General features: G+C 36.3%; 1 protein-coding gene across 1 annotated transcript in view; it reads left to right on the plus strand.

The window, feature by feature from the left end:
* Window positions 1-410: 410 nt before the first annotated feature.
* Window positions 411-14,597, plus strand: part of Rab11 (RAS oncogene family member Rab11) — a 152,921-nt gene continuing 138,734 nt past the window's right edge. Inside the window, exon 1 of the mRNA XM_090412835.1 lies at window positions 411-802. Coding sequence (XP_090268961.1) covers window positions 763-802 — 40 coding nt within the window. The 5' untranslated portion in view covers window positions 411-762. The remainder of the gene's footprint in view (window positions 803-14,597) is intronic.

Raw genomic sequence — 14,597 nt, forward strand, 5'->3', positions numbered from 1 at the left:
TCTTCTCCACAGCTGAGTCGAACTCTCAATTTTCCTGCGCGCTCTTTCAACATCTTTCTTCATTGCAGAGTCTGCACACAACTATATTCTCTCGTCATTATGCTACTTTCCACCGTTCTCCTTCCACAATTCAGCCGCCTTATTTCTTACTTCAATAACCTGTCTCTTCTCTTCTCTATTTTAGATATTCAGCTGTTCCCTTTCTCTACTTTCAACAGCCAACCTCTTTTATTTTCTATGATTGGGGAATAGCAAATTAAGATAGAGTGCGCTTTTTTTGTCTTATTTTTTTTTAATCTATGCTAATATATCACATGATACTTAACTTTTATTAAATATGTCAATGCGTTTATATATGCATTTATATATATAAATATATGAAATTATTTATTTATTTATTTATTTAATTTTACGCATGATGTTTCGTAAAGAAATAATGATGGTGTAGCAAAGTACAAGTTATTCTGTCCTGTTGCAGCTTTTTGACAACAGTGCTAACGGTCTGCGAATTTATCACAATTTCCCCTTTGGTTTTATTATTTTTATAAAAAATCTGGAGAATTGTAAAGATTAAGGAAAGAAAATAGTTTTCAAGTGTAATACATAATAGAACGTTTTTAAGATATATTGTTACCTGACAAGAATAACGACACTAGCGTTGTTTATTATTTAAATTTTATTTTTTTTATTATTAATTTGATTTTTAAAACTTACTTGGCCTTTTTTCCTGTTCTGCTGAAGTACTGCTTCCGTTAATCGAAAATGGGTGTCAGAGATGACGAGTATGATTACCTTTTTAAAGGTAAGTAATCCATTTGCACTTCACACTTTTTATGGTTGCAGAGTAATGTTCCTCGCGTTTTTAAGAACAGTTAAATATATATATATACACACACACACACACATACATGTGTCTACTTAGCAAAACAGTTTCCGTTTACTTCACAGTTAAGTAAAATAATCATTTCTATTAATTTGAAAACTGTTTAATTGTTCTTTAAATTCTGATTAAGTAACTACACCACTTTAGATTAGTCCTGTCTCTGCATTCTTGAATCCTAATAACTCTTCAAGTTGCATGATGTTAATTTTATTTATTATTATTATTATTTTGCTCATCCTGTTTTTGTGTTGTCCTGTGCGTGCTGTGAACTTTTCAGATCACCATATTGTTTTTGGCAAGCCACCTAGAACGAATAACGTACTGTTTTACCAATTACAAACCAGTTTGTATATCTGCAATTCTGGAAGAGGTATTTGAGAGATTGGTAATGTAGGACTGATTTGATTGAACCCTTTAAACATACATGCTGGCCCTCGTAAAGAGTGATAGCCTTTGTCTTTTGCTCATGGAGTCCACTCATTGTGAGAGGCCCAAATCAACCATTATTCACACAAGACTTACCATACCTCTCTCTTTCATATCCTATAGACAAAGCATTCACAACCGCCTCCAGTAGTTCCTTCCACTTGTTCACCAATTAAACAGAGTCTGATCTTCACATCCCTGGCTAACTGCACACTTTTACTGGCATTCCCATTGTGACCCGCCCCCATATTCAGTTTTCTGTCATATACTGAAACATATTGTCTGCATCAATTATATAGAACCCCATCAATTATATATAAAGATTTTTAACATGTCTCCTTGCTTCTGCCTATTAAACAATTTTTGTAGCTCACATACCTTAAATACTCTTTTAGAGGCAGGTAACCAAGTATCATGCTATGGAAAGTTCCTCATGTGGAAAGTTGCATAGGCCTGACACCTCTGAATCTTCTTCACCACTTCATCTCTGTTCCAGCTTATTAATGTGTTCTTCATAATCCAGATAATACTCTGTGCTAGTTTGACCACTTTTGTGAGATATCCTGTGCATTCCTAAATCCCTGGCCTTATCATATGGTATACTTCATCAGAAATTATGTTCTTGTCAAGTAAAACATACCCAAGTAAGCATGGAATAATATCATAGAATCTGATCATTATCTTCTCTTATAAGGAAAATTAAGAATACCCTCGATTAACCAAATCAGTGCTAAGCGAAATCTCCAGGAATCTTTTATGATGATATAGAGATAGAATGGAATAATTTAAAAAATGTATTAATAAATGCAGCAACAGAATGCCTCGGAACAAAAAGTAAATGGAAGAGGAGAAAGGGAATAAGAAACTGGGATGAAAACATTGAAGCGCTTAATTTGAAGATAAGAAAAAAAATCATATAAACAATGGATAAACATAATCACTAGAAGCAAAAATTACTTATAAATACAAAAGAACAATAGCAAAAAAGCATGTTGAAAAAAAGAATAGAGAAAACATGGGATAACTTCATAATAATATTCAAAAGAAATCTTATAGTGATGAGACCAAATACATACAAAATTCTAAGGAATATGAATAAGGAGGTAAAAGAAAAAGTGAAACTTGAAATAATCAAAAAGAAAACCTGGCTGGACTTCTTCCAAAACTTATGACAAGATAGTAACAAATCTAAAACTGACATAATGCTAACTGCTAACTATGCAGTGGAAGAAATAATGTTATAAGAAATTCATCATGCAATACAACAAAGCAAATCAGGAAAATCCCCTGGAGAAGATGGCATAAATATAGAACTTATAAAATATGCAGGCATCCTCTATCAAACGACTTTTAAAATTATTTAACAATATCTGGCAGCAAAGAAAAATCCCAGAAAGTTGGAATAAGGCAATTATCATCCTATTATATAAAATAGGCGATAAGTGCAACTGTGAAAACTATAGAGGAATAAGTCTTCTAAATACCAGTCATAAGTTATATGCACGAATGTTAACTTCAAAACTTAAATCATGTGTAGAAGATAAACTTTGCGCAGAACAAAATGGCTTTCGAAAACGAATCGTGCATTGACTTTTGCATTAAAAATCTTAATGGAAAAACATTATGAATACGACATAGAAATGTACACACATTTGTAGACTACCAGAAAGCGTTTGATGGAGTCTTAAGGAACAAACTGTGGACCATACTCAAGAATCTAAACATTCCAAATCAGCTGCTTGCTGCAATAACTAACATATATCAGAACAACCAAATAGCTGTAAGAATCAATGAAAAAGTTACAGAATGGAAATCAATAAACAGCAGGGGGGGTGACGCTCAATATCATCTATGTTATTTAATTTCTTCTTCTTCTCTTCAAGGATTAGGCATTTGTCTATTCCAGCTTCACTGGTCTTTCCATCTTGTCGCTGGTCTTCCTTTCTCTCTCTTTCTGTTTGGTCATCTATCCACCTCTTTTGGTAACTGATATCTTTCCATTTATCTCTATATTCCTTGATCTATCTATTTAATATCTATATAGATGAATTGTAAAGAAATGAAAGGAAAATATAACCATCATTGAAGGTGAACTCCAAAAATCAATATATGCCTTAAACATAAGTGCAAAAAAACAATGGAATTCAAATATCAACAGACAAAACAAAAATCATAGCTTTTAAAGGACCATTCCAGTCAGAAGTAAAATCATGATTGAAAATAAAATTTTTGAACAAATTAACTGCTTCAAATACGTTGGATGTTCTGTATCATATACAAAAGAAGCTGACATTGAGACATCAAAATTTCAAATTTTCTAAAGATAACAGGAATGATAAATAACATTTTCAAACCTAACCAAGTTCGAAAGCATACAGGAATAAGAGTTTATAAAGTTTTGGCAAGACCTTCTCTACTGTACGGAAGTGAATTATGGACCATAATTCACTTCCTGAAATTCCTGTGAAAGAGCAGACTGTACTCTCTGGGACAAAAGAAACAAGAAACACGTAAAAAAACTAAAAATAGACTAGTATTGGACAAATTATATGAATACTGAAAGAAGTGGATTGAACATAATGAAAGAATGGACAGCTCAAGACTACCCAAAAAATACTACGATACCACCCAGGAGGATATAGAAGTTAGGGACAACCAAGTAAAAGATGGAAAGAGATTGGAACAGGCCTAAATCCCTGCAAGGAGGATGATGAAGAAAATCATTATAACAGTACTCATAGTGTCAATTAATAATTTCAGTTTACACATAATGTAAGTCATCCTACAGATCTCTATAACCTTCATTTGTTATTACCTTCCCTAATTTAGCACCATCAGCATACAACAAAATATTACACTTCATTAGTGTACAAATTAAACAGCAGTGGACCAATTACAAATCCTGTACACAGCACTAATCATTTGTCTTATTAATGTCACCAGTTTCATCTCTATCCACCATTTGTTCAAGTTAATTCAAGTTACTTAGCAGATTACCATGCAGAATCCTTTAAACGCTTTTGCAAAGGTCAACAATATTAGTGTGTGGGAAGGCTTATGTGTTCATTAATAAAAGTTTTTATTAACTTATTGCTGATATTTCGCTGGTAATCTATCCAGATTCTTCAGAGCACAAAAACAGTTTGTCACAGTACTCAAGACAATCACAATCCAGTATAATAATGGGACAATTGTTGAAACTAGTCCCGTTGTTATACCGGATTGTGGTTGTCTTGTGTACTGTGACAAACTGTTTTTGCGATCTGAAGATGCTGGATAGAGTACCAGCGAAATATCAGCAATAAGTTAATAAGTAGTTATTTTTTATCAGTCTGTGTTCTCATCTATACCATTAAAATTAATCAACAATATTAATATCAGCATTTAATTTATTCGACTCTACGGTCACTCTGTTATAGAAGCAAAGCAAATTGCTAAGGCAGGACCTTCCCTTCATAAAGCTGTGCTCTCCTCTGTAGTGTCATATTCCTAGGTACTGACTTATTCCTCTTCACTCCATTGGGAACATAAGGCCTCGACCACAGATCTCCATTCAACCTATTTTTTGTTTCTCTTCACCTGTGTCCAGTTTTTTTCCAATCTTAGCAGGTTATTGTTCTGTTCCTCTTTATCAGCTCATCTTTGGTTTACTTTTCCTTTTGTTTCCTTGTGGATTCCACTATTGTTCATTTGACTTTGTGTTTTTCATTCTATTGACTTCTCCTATCTAGATGGATAGGAGAAGTCATTAGAATGAAATAGTTTTTGTTTAGTTTTCTGAACAACTAAACAGTAGTGTCTATACATGCAATGGCTGGGGGAAAAAAAATCTTTTCCAGCCATTTTCTTTTTATTATTATGATTATTATTATTATATGTTATCTCTATGGAGTCCAGAGATTCATTGTGGGAGAACCGAACTAAAAAGAAAAAAACCAAACACACAAAACCTATCATACCTCTCCTTAAACTCATTCACTTTCAGGGAATGTGCAACGCAGACTATTCCACTCATTCACCCTTCTCCATACAAAAAAATCTTGTCCTCACACCCTTAATCTACACTCTTAAACAACTTCCAAAGATGACCCCTACTTCTCTATTTATCATATACATGTATCCCTTGCTTAATGCAGGATTTGATTAACGCGGCGAATTCAATTGCGGCAATCCCTTGATATACGTGGCAAGAGTTTTGATTAACGTGCCTTTAACCCTCCGGGTTCGCAGCTGATCTGACAGATACATGAAAAATGTTTAATATAAATATTCTTACACAATTCAGTGTATAGCTTGGAGGTCATGCGTAGCTGTGCATTCATATGTTACGAATGATATTCCGCACTGTTTTTTGCTGTCAGTTTGGTTTAACACGTTATGTAAAGGTTTGTGATGACAGTACAGTAAATTCTATCTGAGAGATACCGCGACCTCCGATGTCAGTATAGCATGGTTTATTTTTTATTATTTTTTTTATTCTTTGTTCAGTAATTTCCAGATTGTAACTGAAAATAAATAAACCATCATGTATTACTGAAATAGAGAGCCAAAGGCTTATTTATCATACATGTCCTCTAGGAGATGTGCTTTACATTATGGAAACTGCCAAGGAAAGTGATCTGGAGCTTACTCCACCTTTACTACGAGTTGCCCATAAGGTTGCTTATGCTAGCATCCGTCGAAACTTTTAGTTTCTATATATTCGGCACGAAACTCTTGTAGTTTCTATATTCTGCTATGAAATAGCAGAATATAGAAATGTTGGATTCAATATTAACTTAATTTGTACAATCATGTATTATATTTGCAGTGTTTTTTCTTTATGTTTCATTGCTTGTTTGCCGAGGTCTGGAGAGTCATTTTGCTTGTTATCGTAGAATTTATGCCGATAAGATAAACACTAAAACTGTTGAAACAAATCTTGATAACGTCTTTTGATAAAAAAAATTGCAGTAAATAATGTAGGTACAAGTATTTATTAAACATTTACTTTGCATTCATTTTTTATCTTTCCTAAAAGAGTACCATATAAAACGAATTATTAATACGGTAATCGATCATGGACGAATTGCAATTTTTACCATTGATTATTAGATTTGATTAACACGATTTTGATATACTTGGTAACATCGAAGGATTAATTAACCGCATTAATCGAGGGATACCTGTATTCAAAAAAATAATTTCCATTAATTTTATATTAATAATCTTCTTCTTCTGCAGCTTGTCTCACTTAAGTAAGGTTGCTGTTTGTCATGAGTCTCCTCCACATCTTCCTCTCTTGGACTGTAACCACATCAAAGTTCTTCATCCTCAAGTCCTCCTCCACCATCTCACTCCATCTCTTCTTTGGCTTGCCACTTCCTCCTCCACTGCACATCCAACTGCATGACCTTTCTTCCCACATATTTGTCCTCCCTCCTCATCACATGACCAAACCATCTCAACCTTGATCCCTGTATCTTTGCTCCTAAGTTTGTACCTTTCATCGTTCCCCTTACATAGTCATTTCTCAGATGATCCTTTCTGGTCACACCGTATATCCACCTAAGCATTCTCATCTCTGCTACCTCCATCCTACTGATGTCATTTTTCCTCAGGGCCACAGTTTCCATAGCATACGTCATAGCTGGTCTCACTACTGTCCTGTAGATTTTGCCTTTTAGATTGATAGCATTCCAGCCATCTCTCTCTCTCTCTCTCTCTCTCTAGTTCTTCCATCCTGCTTGTATCCTGCATCCCACTTCCTTCTTGGCCTCACCATCCTCTTTCATTGTTGAACCTAAGTATCTAAAGTCACTGACCTTCCTGATGACATTTCCTTCCAGCTCCAGATCTGTCTCCTGGCCTCCATCCACTTTGCAACACATATACTCTGTCTTACTTCTGCTCAGTCTCATACCTCTCTCTCTCTCTCTTCCAGTACTTTCCTCCAACTTTCCAGTTTAGCTGCCACTTCTTCTCTTGATTCTGCACACAGCATGATGTCATCTGCATACAACATAGTTCAAGGTGCATCTTCTCTCACCTCCTCCGTCTCCACCTCCATCACAATATTAAACAGGAACGGACTTAATACTGACCCTTGATGCAACCCAACTGTCACCTGAAAACTTTCTGTCTCTCCCAGGCAAGTCTAAACTCGTCTTCACATTTCTGTACATCTCCTGCACCAACCAGACATATTTCTCTGGTACCCTCTTCTCTCTCAGACACCTCCAGACTTTTTGCCTTGGCACTCTATCATATGCTTTCTCCAGATCAATAAATACCAGATGTAGCTCCCGTTGCTTCTCTTGAAAGTTTCCCATCATCTGCCTTAACCCAAAGATAGCATCTGTTGTCGATCAACCAGGCATGAAGCCAAATTGCTCCTTTGCAATCTCTACCTCCTTCCTCAGTCTTCCATCAAAAACAATTTCTAGGATTTTCATTGTGTGGGACATCAACTTTATTCCTCTGTAATTCTTACAGTCGTGTGCATCCCCTTTACCCTTGTAGATGGGGACGAGTACACTCTCTCCATTCCTCGGGTATATTTTCATGTTGACAAACTTTTATTAACAGGTCCCACACAGATCAATTCCCTCTTTCCCTAAGTTCCTTCAATGCCTCCACTGGGATTCTGTCAGGGCCCACTGATTTTCCATTCTTCATTTTCTTTATGGCCTCCTTCACTTCCACTCGACTGATATCCTGACCCATTCCTTCATAAGGCTGCCCATCTTCTCTGGGAGTTCTTGCATTTTCTTCATTCAAAAGCCTTTCAAAGTATATTCTCCATCTGTTTCTTATATCCACATCCCTCCTTAATACCCTTCCTCCAGTGTCTTTGATCTGCCTTACACGTAAGATGTCCTTTGATGCCTTATTTCTACATTTTGCCAATTTATAAATTTTTCTCTGTCCTTCCTTTGTTTCTAATTGATCATAAAGATCTTGATATGCCATGGTCTTTGCCTGTGCAACAACTCTCTTGGCTTCTCGCTTTTTCTCTCTCTGTTTCTCCTCTCTGTCCTCTTCCACTCTCGACTCATCCCACTTCTGCTTTGCCTTCCTCTTAGTCGTCACTGCTTCTTGTACATTATTATTCTACCACCACCAACCCTCCTTCTGATATCTAATCTTTCCAGATGTTTCACCAAGCACCTCAATTGCACAGCTTAGAATTGCTTTTGAATTATGTCTCCACCAATCTTGTACACTTTCTAGTCCGTCCGAAATCCTCTCTAACACCTCTCCCTAAAACGGTTTCTAACACTCTCTTCTTTTATGTGAAACCATTGAATTGTCTTCCTCCCATGGCTTCCAAAAGTTCTTATCTTTGACCTTATTTTAAAGTCTGTCCACAGCAGCCAGTGTTGCTGCGCCACTTGATCTGTTGAGATTATCTTACAATTTGCTACTACCTTAAGATGTTTTCTTCTAGTCAAAATGTAGTTAATCTTTGAACTGTTATTGCCACTTCTAAATGTTATCAAATGTTCTTCCCTCTTGCAGATAAAGGAGTTCACAATTACCAGATCAAATGCTACCATGAAGTCCAAAATCCTCTCTCCGTCCTGGTTCATCATTCCCACTCCATGGCCACCATGCACCCTTTCACAGTCCCTATTCTGTCTGCCTATGTGTCCGTTGAAATCTCCTATGACAGTGAGGGAAATGGAAGAAAACTATCTAGTGTTCTTCCATTTCCCTCATTTCTTCATCTAGCACATTCTAGAATTCATATTTCTCTTCTGCTGTACAGCCAACTTGCGGGGCATATACACATAAGACGACCAGTTGCTCTTCTCCAAGACCCAGTTTCATTCGCATGATCCAGTTGTTCCTCCTACCCACTTCCAGTACTTTGCCCTTCATTCTTCCACACACACCACACTTCCAACACCATTTCTTCCGTCTTTATTCGCTCCAGAGTAGAACAATTTATACCTGTCTCATTTCTTTTGCCTTTTGCCCCTTCCACCGTGTCTCATGCACGCATAAAATGTCCAACTTCCTCTTCCTCATCATGTTTGCCACCTCTCTTCCCCTTCCAGACATGCTTTCAACATTCAATATTCCGACTCGCAACATTCTCTCCACCTGCTGGGTTCACTTCTTTAACTGCACCCGCCCTTGATGCGCTAGCCCTCGTCCACTTCTCGCAGCTGTAGGGCAGTGTGGCTGAGCGTCACTTAAGGGGTGTGCACTAGCCCTTGTATGACCTTCTTTTCGACTCATTTGATCATAACTAGAGTTGGCAGTGCAGTTTTACGACTGGATGCCCTTCTTGATGTCATCCCTCGCCATTTATCTGGGCTTGGGACCGGCACCTATTTGGACTATACGCTTTCGGTGGCTGCATAAGACAAAATTACATAGAAGATATTAATGATTCACCCCTAGCCCTCGAATACTCATAGTATTGGGGGGCAGGAGCAAGAAGAGAAGAAAGAAAGGGAGGACCAGTCGACAGATAATATAACAGATGTATGTTACATGAAGTAAGGCATGGTCCAGCATCTGGTACCTCGGGTTTGCCATGAGAGTATGAAATGAACCATCTCCCCCACACCTAAAATCCTTTTTAAGTTCTAATTTTCTTGGTTGTAGTTTTTCAGCTAGCATCAACAGTACCCTACCTCCTATGTCATTCGTTCTATCCTCCTTGAAAATACAATATGCTTTATATTCTATTGTTATTATTATTATTATTGTTATTCAGGCCTCCATGGAGTCAGAAGACTCATCGTGGGGGGGTCCTTCTTAAGAAACACAAAGTCTATCAAGTCTCCTCGAAGGGAGGCCCCCCCCCCCAAGAAACACAAAGTCTATCATACCACTCCTTGAACTCATTGGTCGTTCTCGCTCTCACCACTCCATCAGGCAATGCATTCCACGTTTCAACCACCCTCTATGCAAAGAAACCACTCCTCACCCTCTCGCTCACAGTTTCCCTTTGCAACTTCCAGGAATGGCCTCTTGTCATCACTCCTTCCCGCTGTTCAACCAAGCGAAAGAACTCCCCAGTGTCGACCCTGTAACCACCTCTCAACAGTTTAAAAGTCTCAATCATATCACCTCTCCTTCTTCTATCCACCAAACTCTGCAGTCCACATTCCCTCAGCCGATCCTCATAACTATCATTGTACAGTCATGAAACCATCTTTGTTATTCGCATTTGTACCCTTTCCACAGTTAATTTATCCCCTTCAAATCCTGGGGACCAAATCTGAGAACAATAGTCCAAGGTTGGTCTGATCAGGGTCTTATACAATGGAATGATAACTGTTTTATCTCTGCAGGTCAGTGTCCTTCTCGTTATTGCAGCAATCCTTTGTGTTACCTTCACCACCTTTGCAATATCCCCTAAATTTCAGGTTTCTATCAATTATCAATCCCAGATCTCTTGTCTCCCCTACTTCCTCCAGTATAGAGTATGCAGTGTCCCATCGATGTTTCCCAAACCTCAAGACCTTACATTTTGCTGCATTAAACCGACACCCCCATTCATTTGCCCATCTATCTAGCTTATCCAAATCCTCATGCAGGGCTACTGCATCTGCACTGTTACTAATAATCCTTCCCAGCTTTGCATCATCTGCAAACAACTGAACATCTCCCTGCAATCCACTGACAATGTCATTGATATAAAGGTTAAACAATATAGGTTCCAGCACTGAGCCCTGTGGGACCCCACTTGTAACCCTCTGCTTCCTTGAAACACCCCCACCATACACAACTCTCTGATACCTATCGGACAGCCAATTCTGAATCCAGTTGACCAATCTGACATCCAGACCCATGTGCTGCAACTTAAATATCAGCTTATCATGTGGCACCCTGTCAAATGCCTTTGCTAAGGCTAAGAAAATGACAGTATATGCCTTTCCCTCATCTAATGCTCTTGTAATTTTATCATAAAAGGCTAGCATATTGCTAAAACAAGATCGTCCCTTCACAAATCCATATCGACTCTCACAGATAACATTACCCTCATCTGCCCAATGCTGTATACAGTCCTTCATACTTTCTCCAAGATCTTACTAACTAACGAACTGGTCTATAATTAGACACTTCCAGTCTGCTCCCGCCCTTATGCAATGGTAATATCTTACCTTCCTTCCATTCCATGGGCACCTTTCCAGTAGCCAGACTTTAATTGAAAAGCCAGGTCAAAGGCACTGTCAGTTCCCTAGCACATTCTCTCAGACCTCTCAAATTCTCTCAAAATTGTTATAACTATATCATTTAGTGTCAACCACATCTCGCTGATTCCTATAATTTTTGACCAAGTCAAATTGACCCATGCCAAAAACTCCTTTAAGTAACCTTATGAGCTACCTTTACACTAAGTCCTCTTAAATTCAACTCTCTGTCTACCATCCCTAAATCGCTAGCTTCATCTATTTCCTGGAGTATAGCTCCGTCAATGTACTACACTGCTTGTAATCAATTTATTCTAAAATGCATAACTTTACATTTCTCAACATTAAACTGACACCCATTATCTTTTGTCTACATTGACAGCCTATTTAAATCATCCTGCAAGCTCTCCACATCATTGATCCTTCAGTTGCTCTTGCATAATGTTGTTACCAATCCATTTGAATTGGAAACCTGAGAAATCACATTCAGCATAGTGTAATCATATCTGTACATGTGTTCATTTATTCAGGAGTGGCCATACATTGCCTCCTTTAATATCTAGTTTCTCTTGTTTTGCACTTCCGAACATCTAACTCCAAAATCATTTAAATGTCGTCCAACATGCATATATCTATGAACTGCACAATCTTGTCATTGACTCAGCAATTATGATAATACTTCTTCATACTGAAGCAGCAGACTCATAATCTTTACTTCCTTACTCTCCATTTTTGCTTCTTTCAACAACTCTTTCACATCTTCTCTCATTGCATATTTCTCCTCTTTTAAATAATTTTTTCTTGCTATAATAATCATCTCTTTCACTTCTCCCTTCTACAAGCTAATATCATCGCCAACATCTTTGAACTTCTCACATGAGAAACATGCTTTCATCACTTTCTCATTAAGTATACCTCGTAATCATATTGAATCTCCATACAATACCATCTCCTTATTTTCAGTTTCCTGCACTTTTCTACTTTCCCATGTCACATGTTCTTTCATATTCCCACCTTCTGTACTACACAACATTCATTTCTCAGTCACTCTAGCTCCCGTTTTTTTTGTCTTGTGAAGGATGCTATGTAAATATGCTATTTCACTTCTTAATATCACTTTATCACTTGCGTTATTTTCAGTCACTTCTTTCATGCACTCCCTCTATGTACCATCATTTACTACTTTTACGTTCGCAAGAACATTTTTGCTGTCTTTCCTTATCATTAATATTTGTCACTTCATTTTCCTGCTTTCCACATGACTCACATTTCTTGCACTTGCACACAAAGCATTTATGACAAACTTCCTGTCCTCTCTCGCTTTCTTACTATAACCCTTTCACTCTTGGCAGTGAATAAATATATCATACAAAATACATTGTATGTGCCAGTGCCACGAATAAAAACTCTTCTAAATAAAGAGTTTTTATTCATGGCACCAACATGTACAAGGAAAATGGTGGCCAAGACTTCCTAGTTTCACTGAGTTTAGCATAAGGGATTTTGTATGATATATTTATTCACTGCCACATATTAAATTTCACAGACATACACACAGGTATACTCGATAATTTATTTTAGACTGTAATAGTCTAAAATAAGTACTAATATTCACTAAAATAATACTAGGTAATTAAAGTTCTCCACTGTTTCTAAAATTTTACCATCTTGTATTCTATCTTCTTTTTATTTGTTATTTATTTTCATTATTTTCAACTTCCTCATTTAGTTTTATAATTTTTTCCTTCATATGTGTCGTGTGTGTTCCAGTAAACATATGTTGTTGCCATATATCTGTTCTATTAGATTCCATTGCATTCCTTTTGCACTTTTCATGGCATTTCTGTAAACCAACCCAGTCTATGACAATATGAAATATTGTTGGGAAAGAGAATGTAGCACCATCTAACTCCTGTTTTAATTTCAAATTTTCCTGAAAGTTCTGCATTGTGTATGATTTGTATTTTATATTTTCCATAAATTTTCTCAACTAAGTTGATAATTTTACATGGTATACCATAATGTGAGATTAATTTCCTTATAGCTTCCCTATCAGTTCTGTCAAAAGCTTTATCTAAATCGACATAGTTGATATAAAGATTTGAACCCCCATTTTGTTGACTGTTCTATTATTCTAAGTGTTCTATTTCATCTTTACATGATCTAGTTTTTTTCCCTTTTTAAGTTTCTCTTAACTTTTTGTTTATTTTTTATTTTTTTATTTTAAAATTCTTTCTAGTATTATTCTTGTTAGTGTTCTTACTAATGATATTCGTCTCCAGTTACTGCAATCACTTAGATCTTCTTTTTTGGTATTTTAGACTAGTAATATTAGTACCAGTCAGCAAATACTGCTATCCTCTGGTACTGGAAACCTAATTTCATCTTTAAAAAAAACAGTGAAACAAAGATATCACTCACTTCAGACACAAAAACTACCCACAAAACATTTCCACATATTAAATTTCATACATAAAGCTTGCATTATGAAAGCAAAGAAAAGCTCACAAAAAATGAAAACAAATACATCACTCCCCCATGAACAGAATTATTACAACAAACACAACATAGAAAAAGTGTAAGAAAAGAAACTGACAGTAACACAATCATCTTAAAAGTTATCAAAATCCTGATCACTTAATTAAAAAAAAACACCTAACAAAAAATAATCACAATAAAAACCTTGAAAACAAAACGATCCACTAAATAAAAAAAAATCTTCAAACAAAAAAATTTAAAAATGCACATTTATGAAGTTAAGCATCAAATATCTCGGTAAAGATAATGGAAACCACTGTAAAATTTACATATCTTTATGATATATAATGTGTAAGAATTTATTTTTTGATTGTATTTACTCCTCTATGATCTTATATCCTTTCCTTAAATCTTGGTTTATGTTGTATTATTTTTATTTTTTACTTGTTATTTCTTCAACTCTAAATTTTGTCTCATACAATTCTTACAGACTCTACTCTTATTATTACCTCTAACTCTTGGTTGCTATTAGTGTACTACCCACGTGTGCAAAACTCAATAGACAAAGGAAATGCCTCTGGCCAGAGCCAATTTCTTTGTTAAAATACTAGTGTTATCCCTGGTTCAAATTTCGGAAAATTTATTTGTTTATGCTGCGTCACCAAAATTCTGTAGAT

This window comes from Typopeltis vanoorti, chromosome 23 (genome assembly GCF_054136105.1).
Source record: "Typopeltis vanoorti isolate ZY-2024b chromosome 23, IOZ_Tvanoo_1.0, whole genome shotgun sequence".
NCBI classification, from domain to species: Eukaryota; Metazoa; Arthropoda; class Arachnida; order Uropygi; family Thelyphonidae; genus Typopeltis; species Typopeltis vanoorti.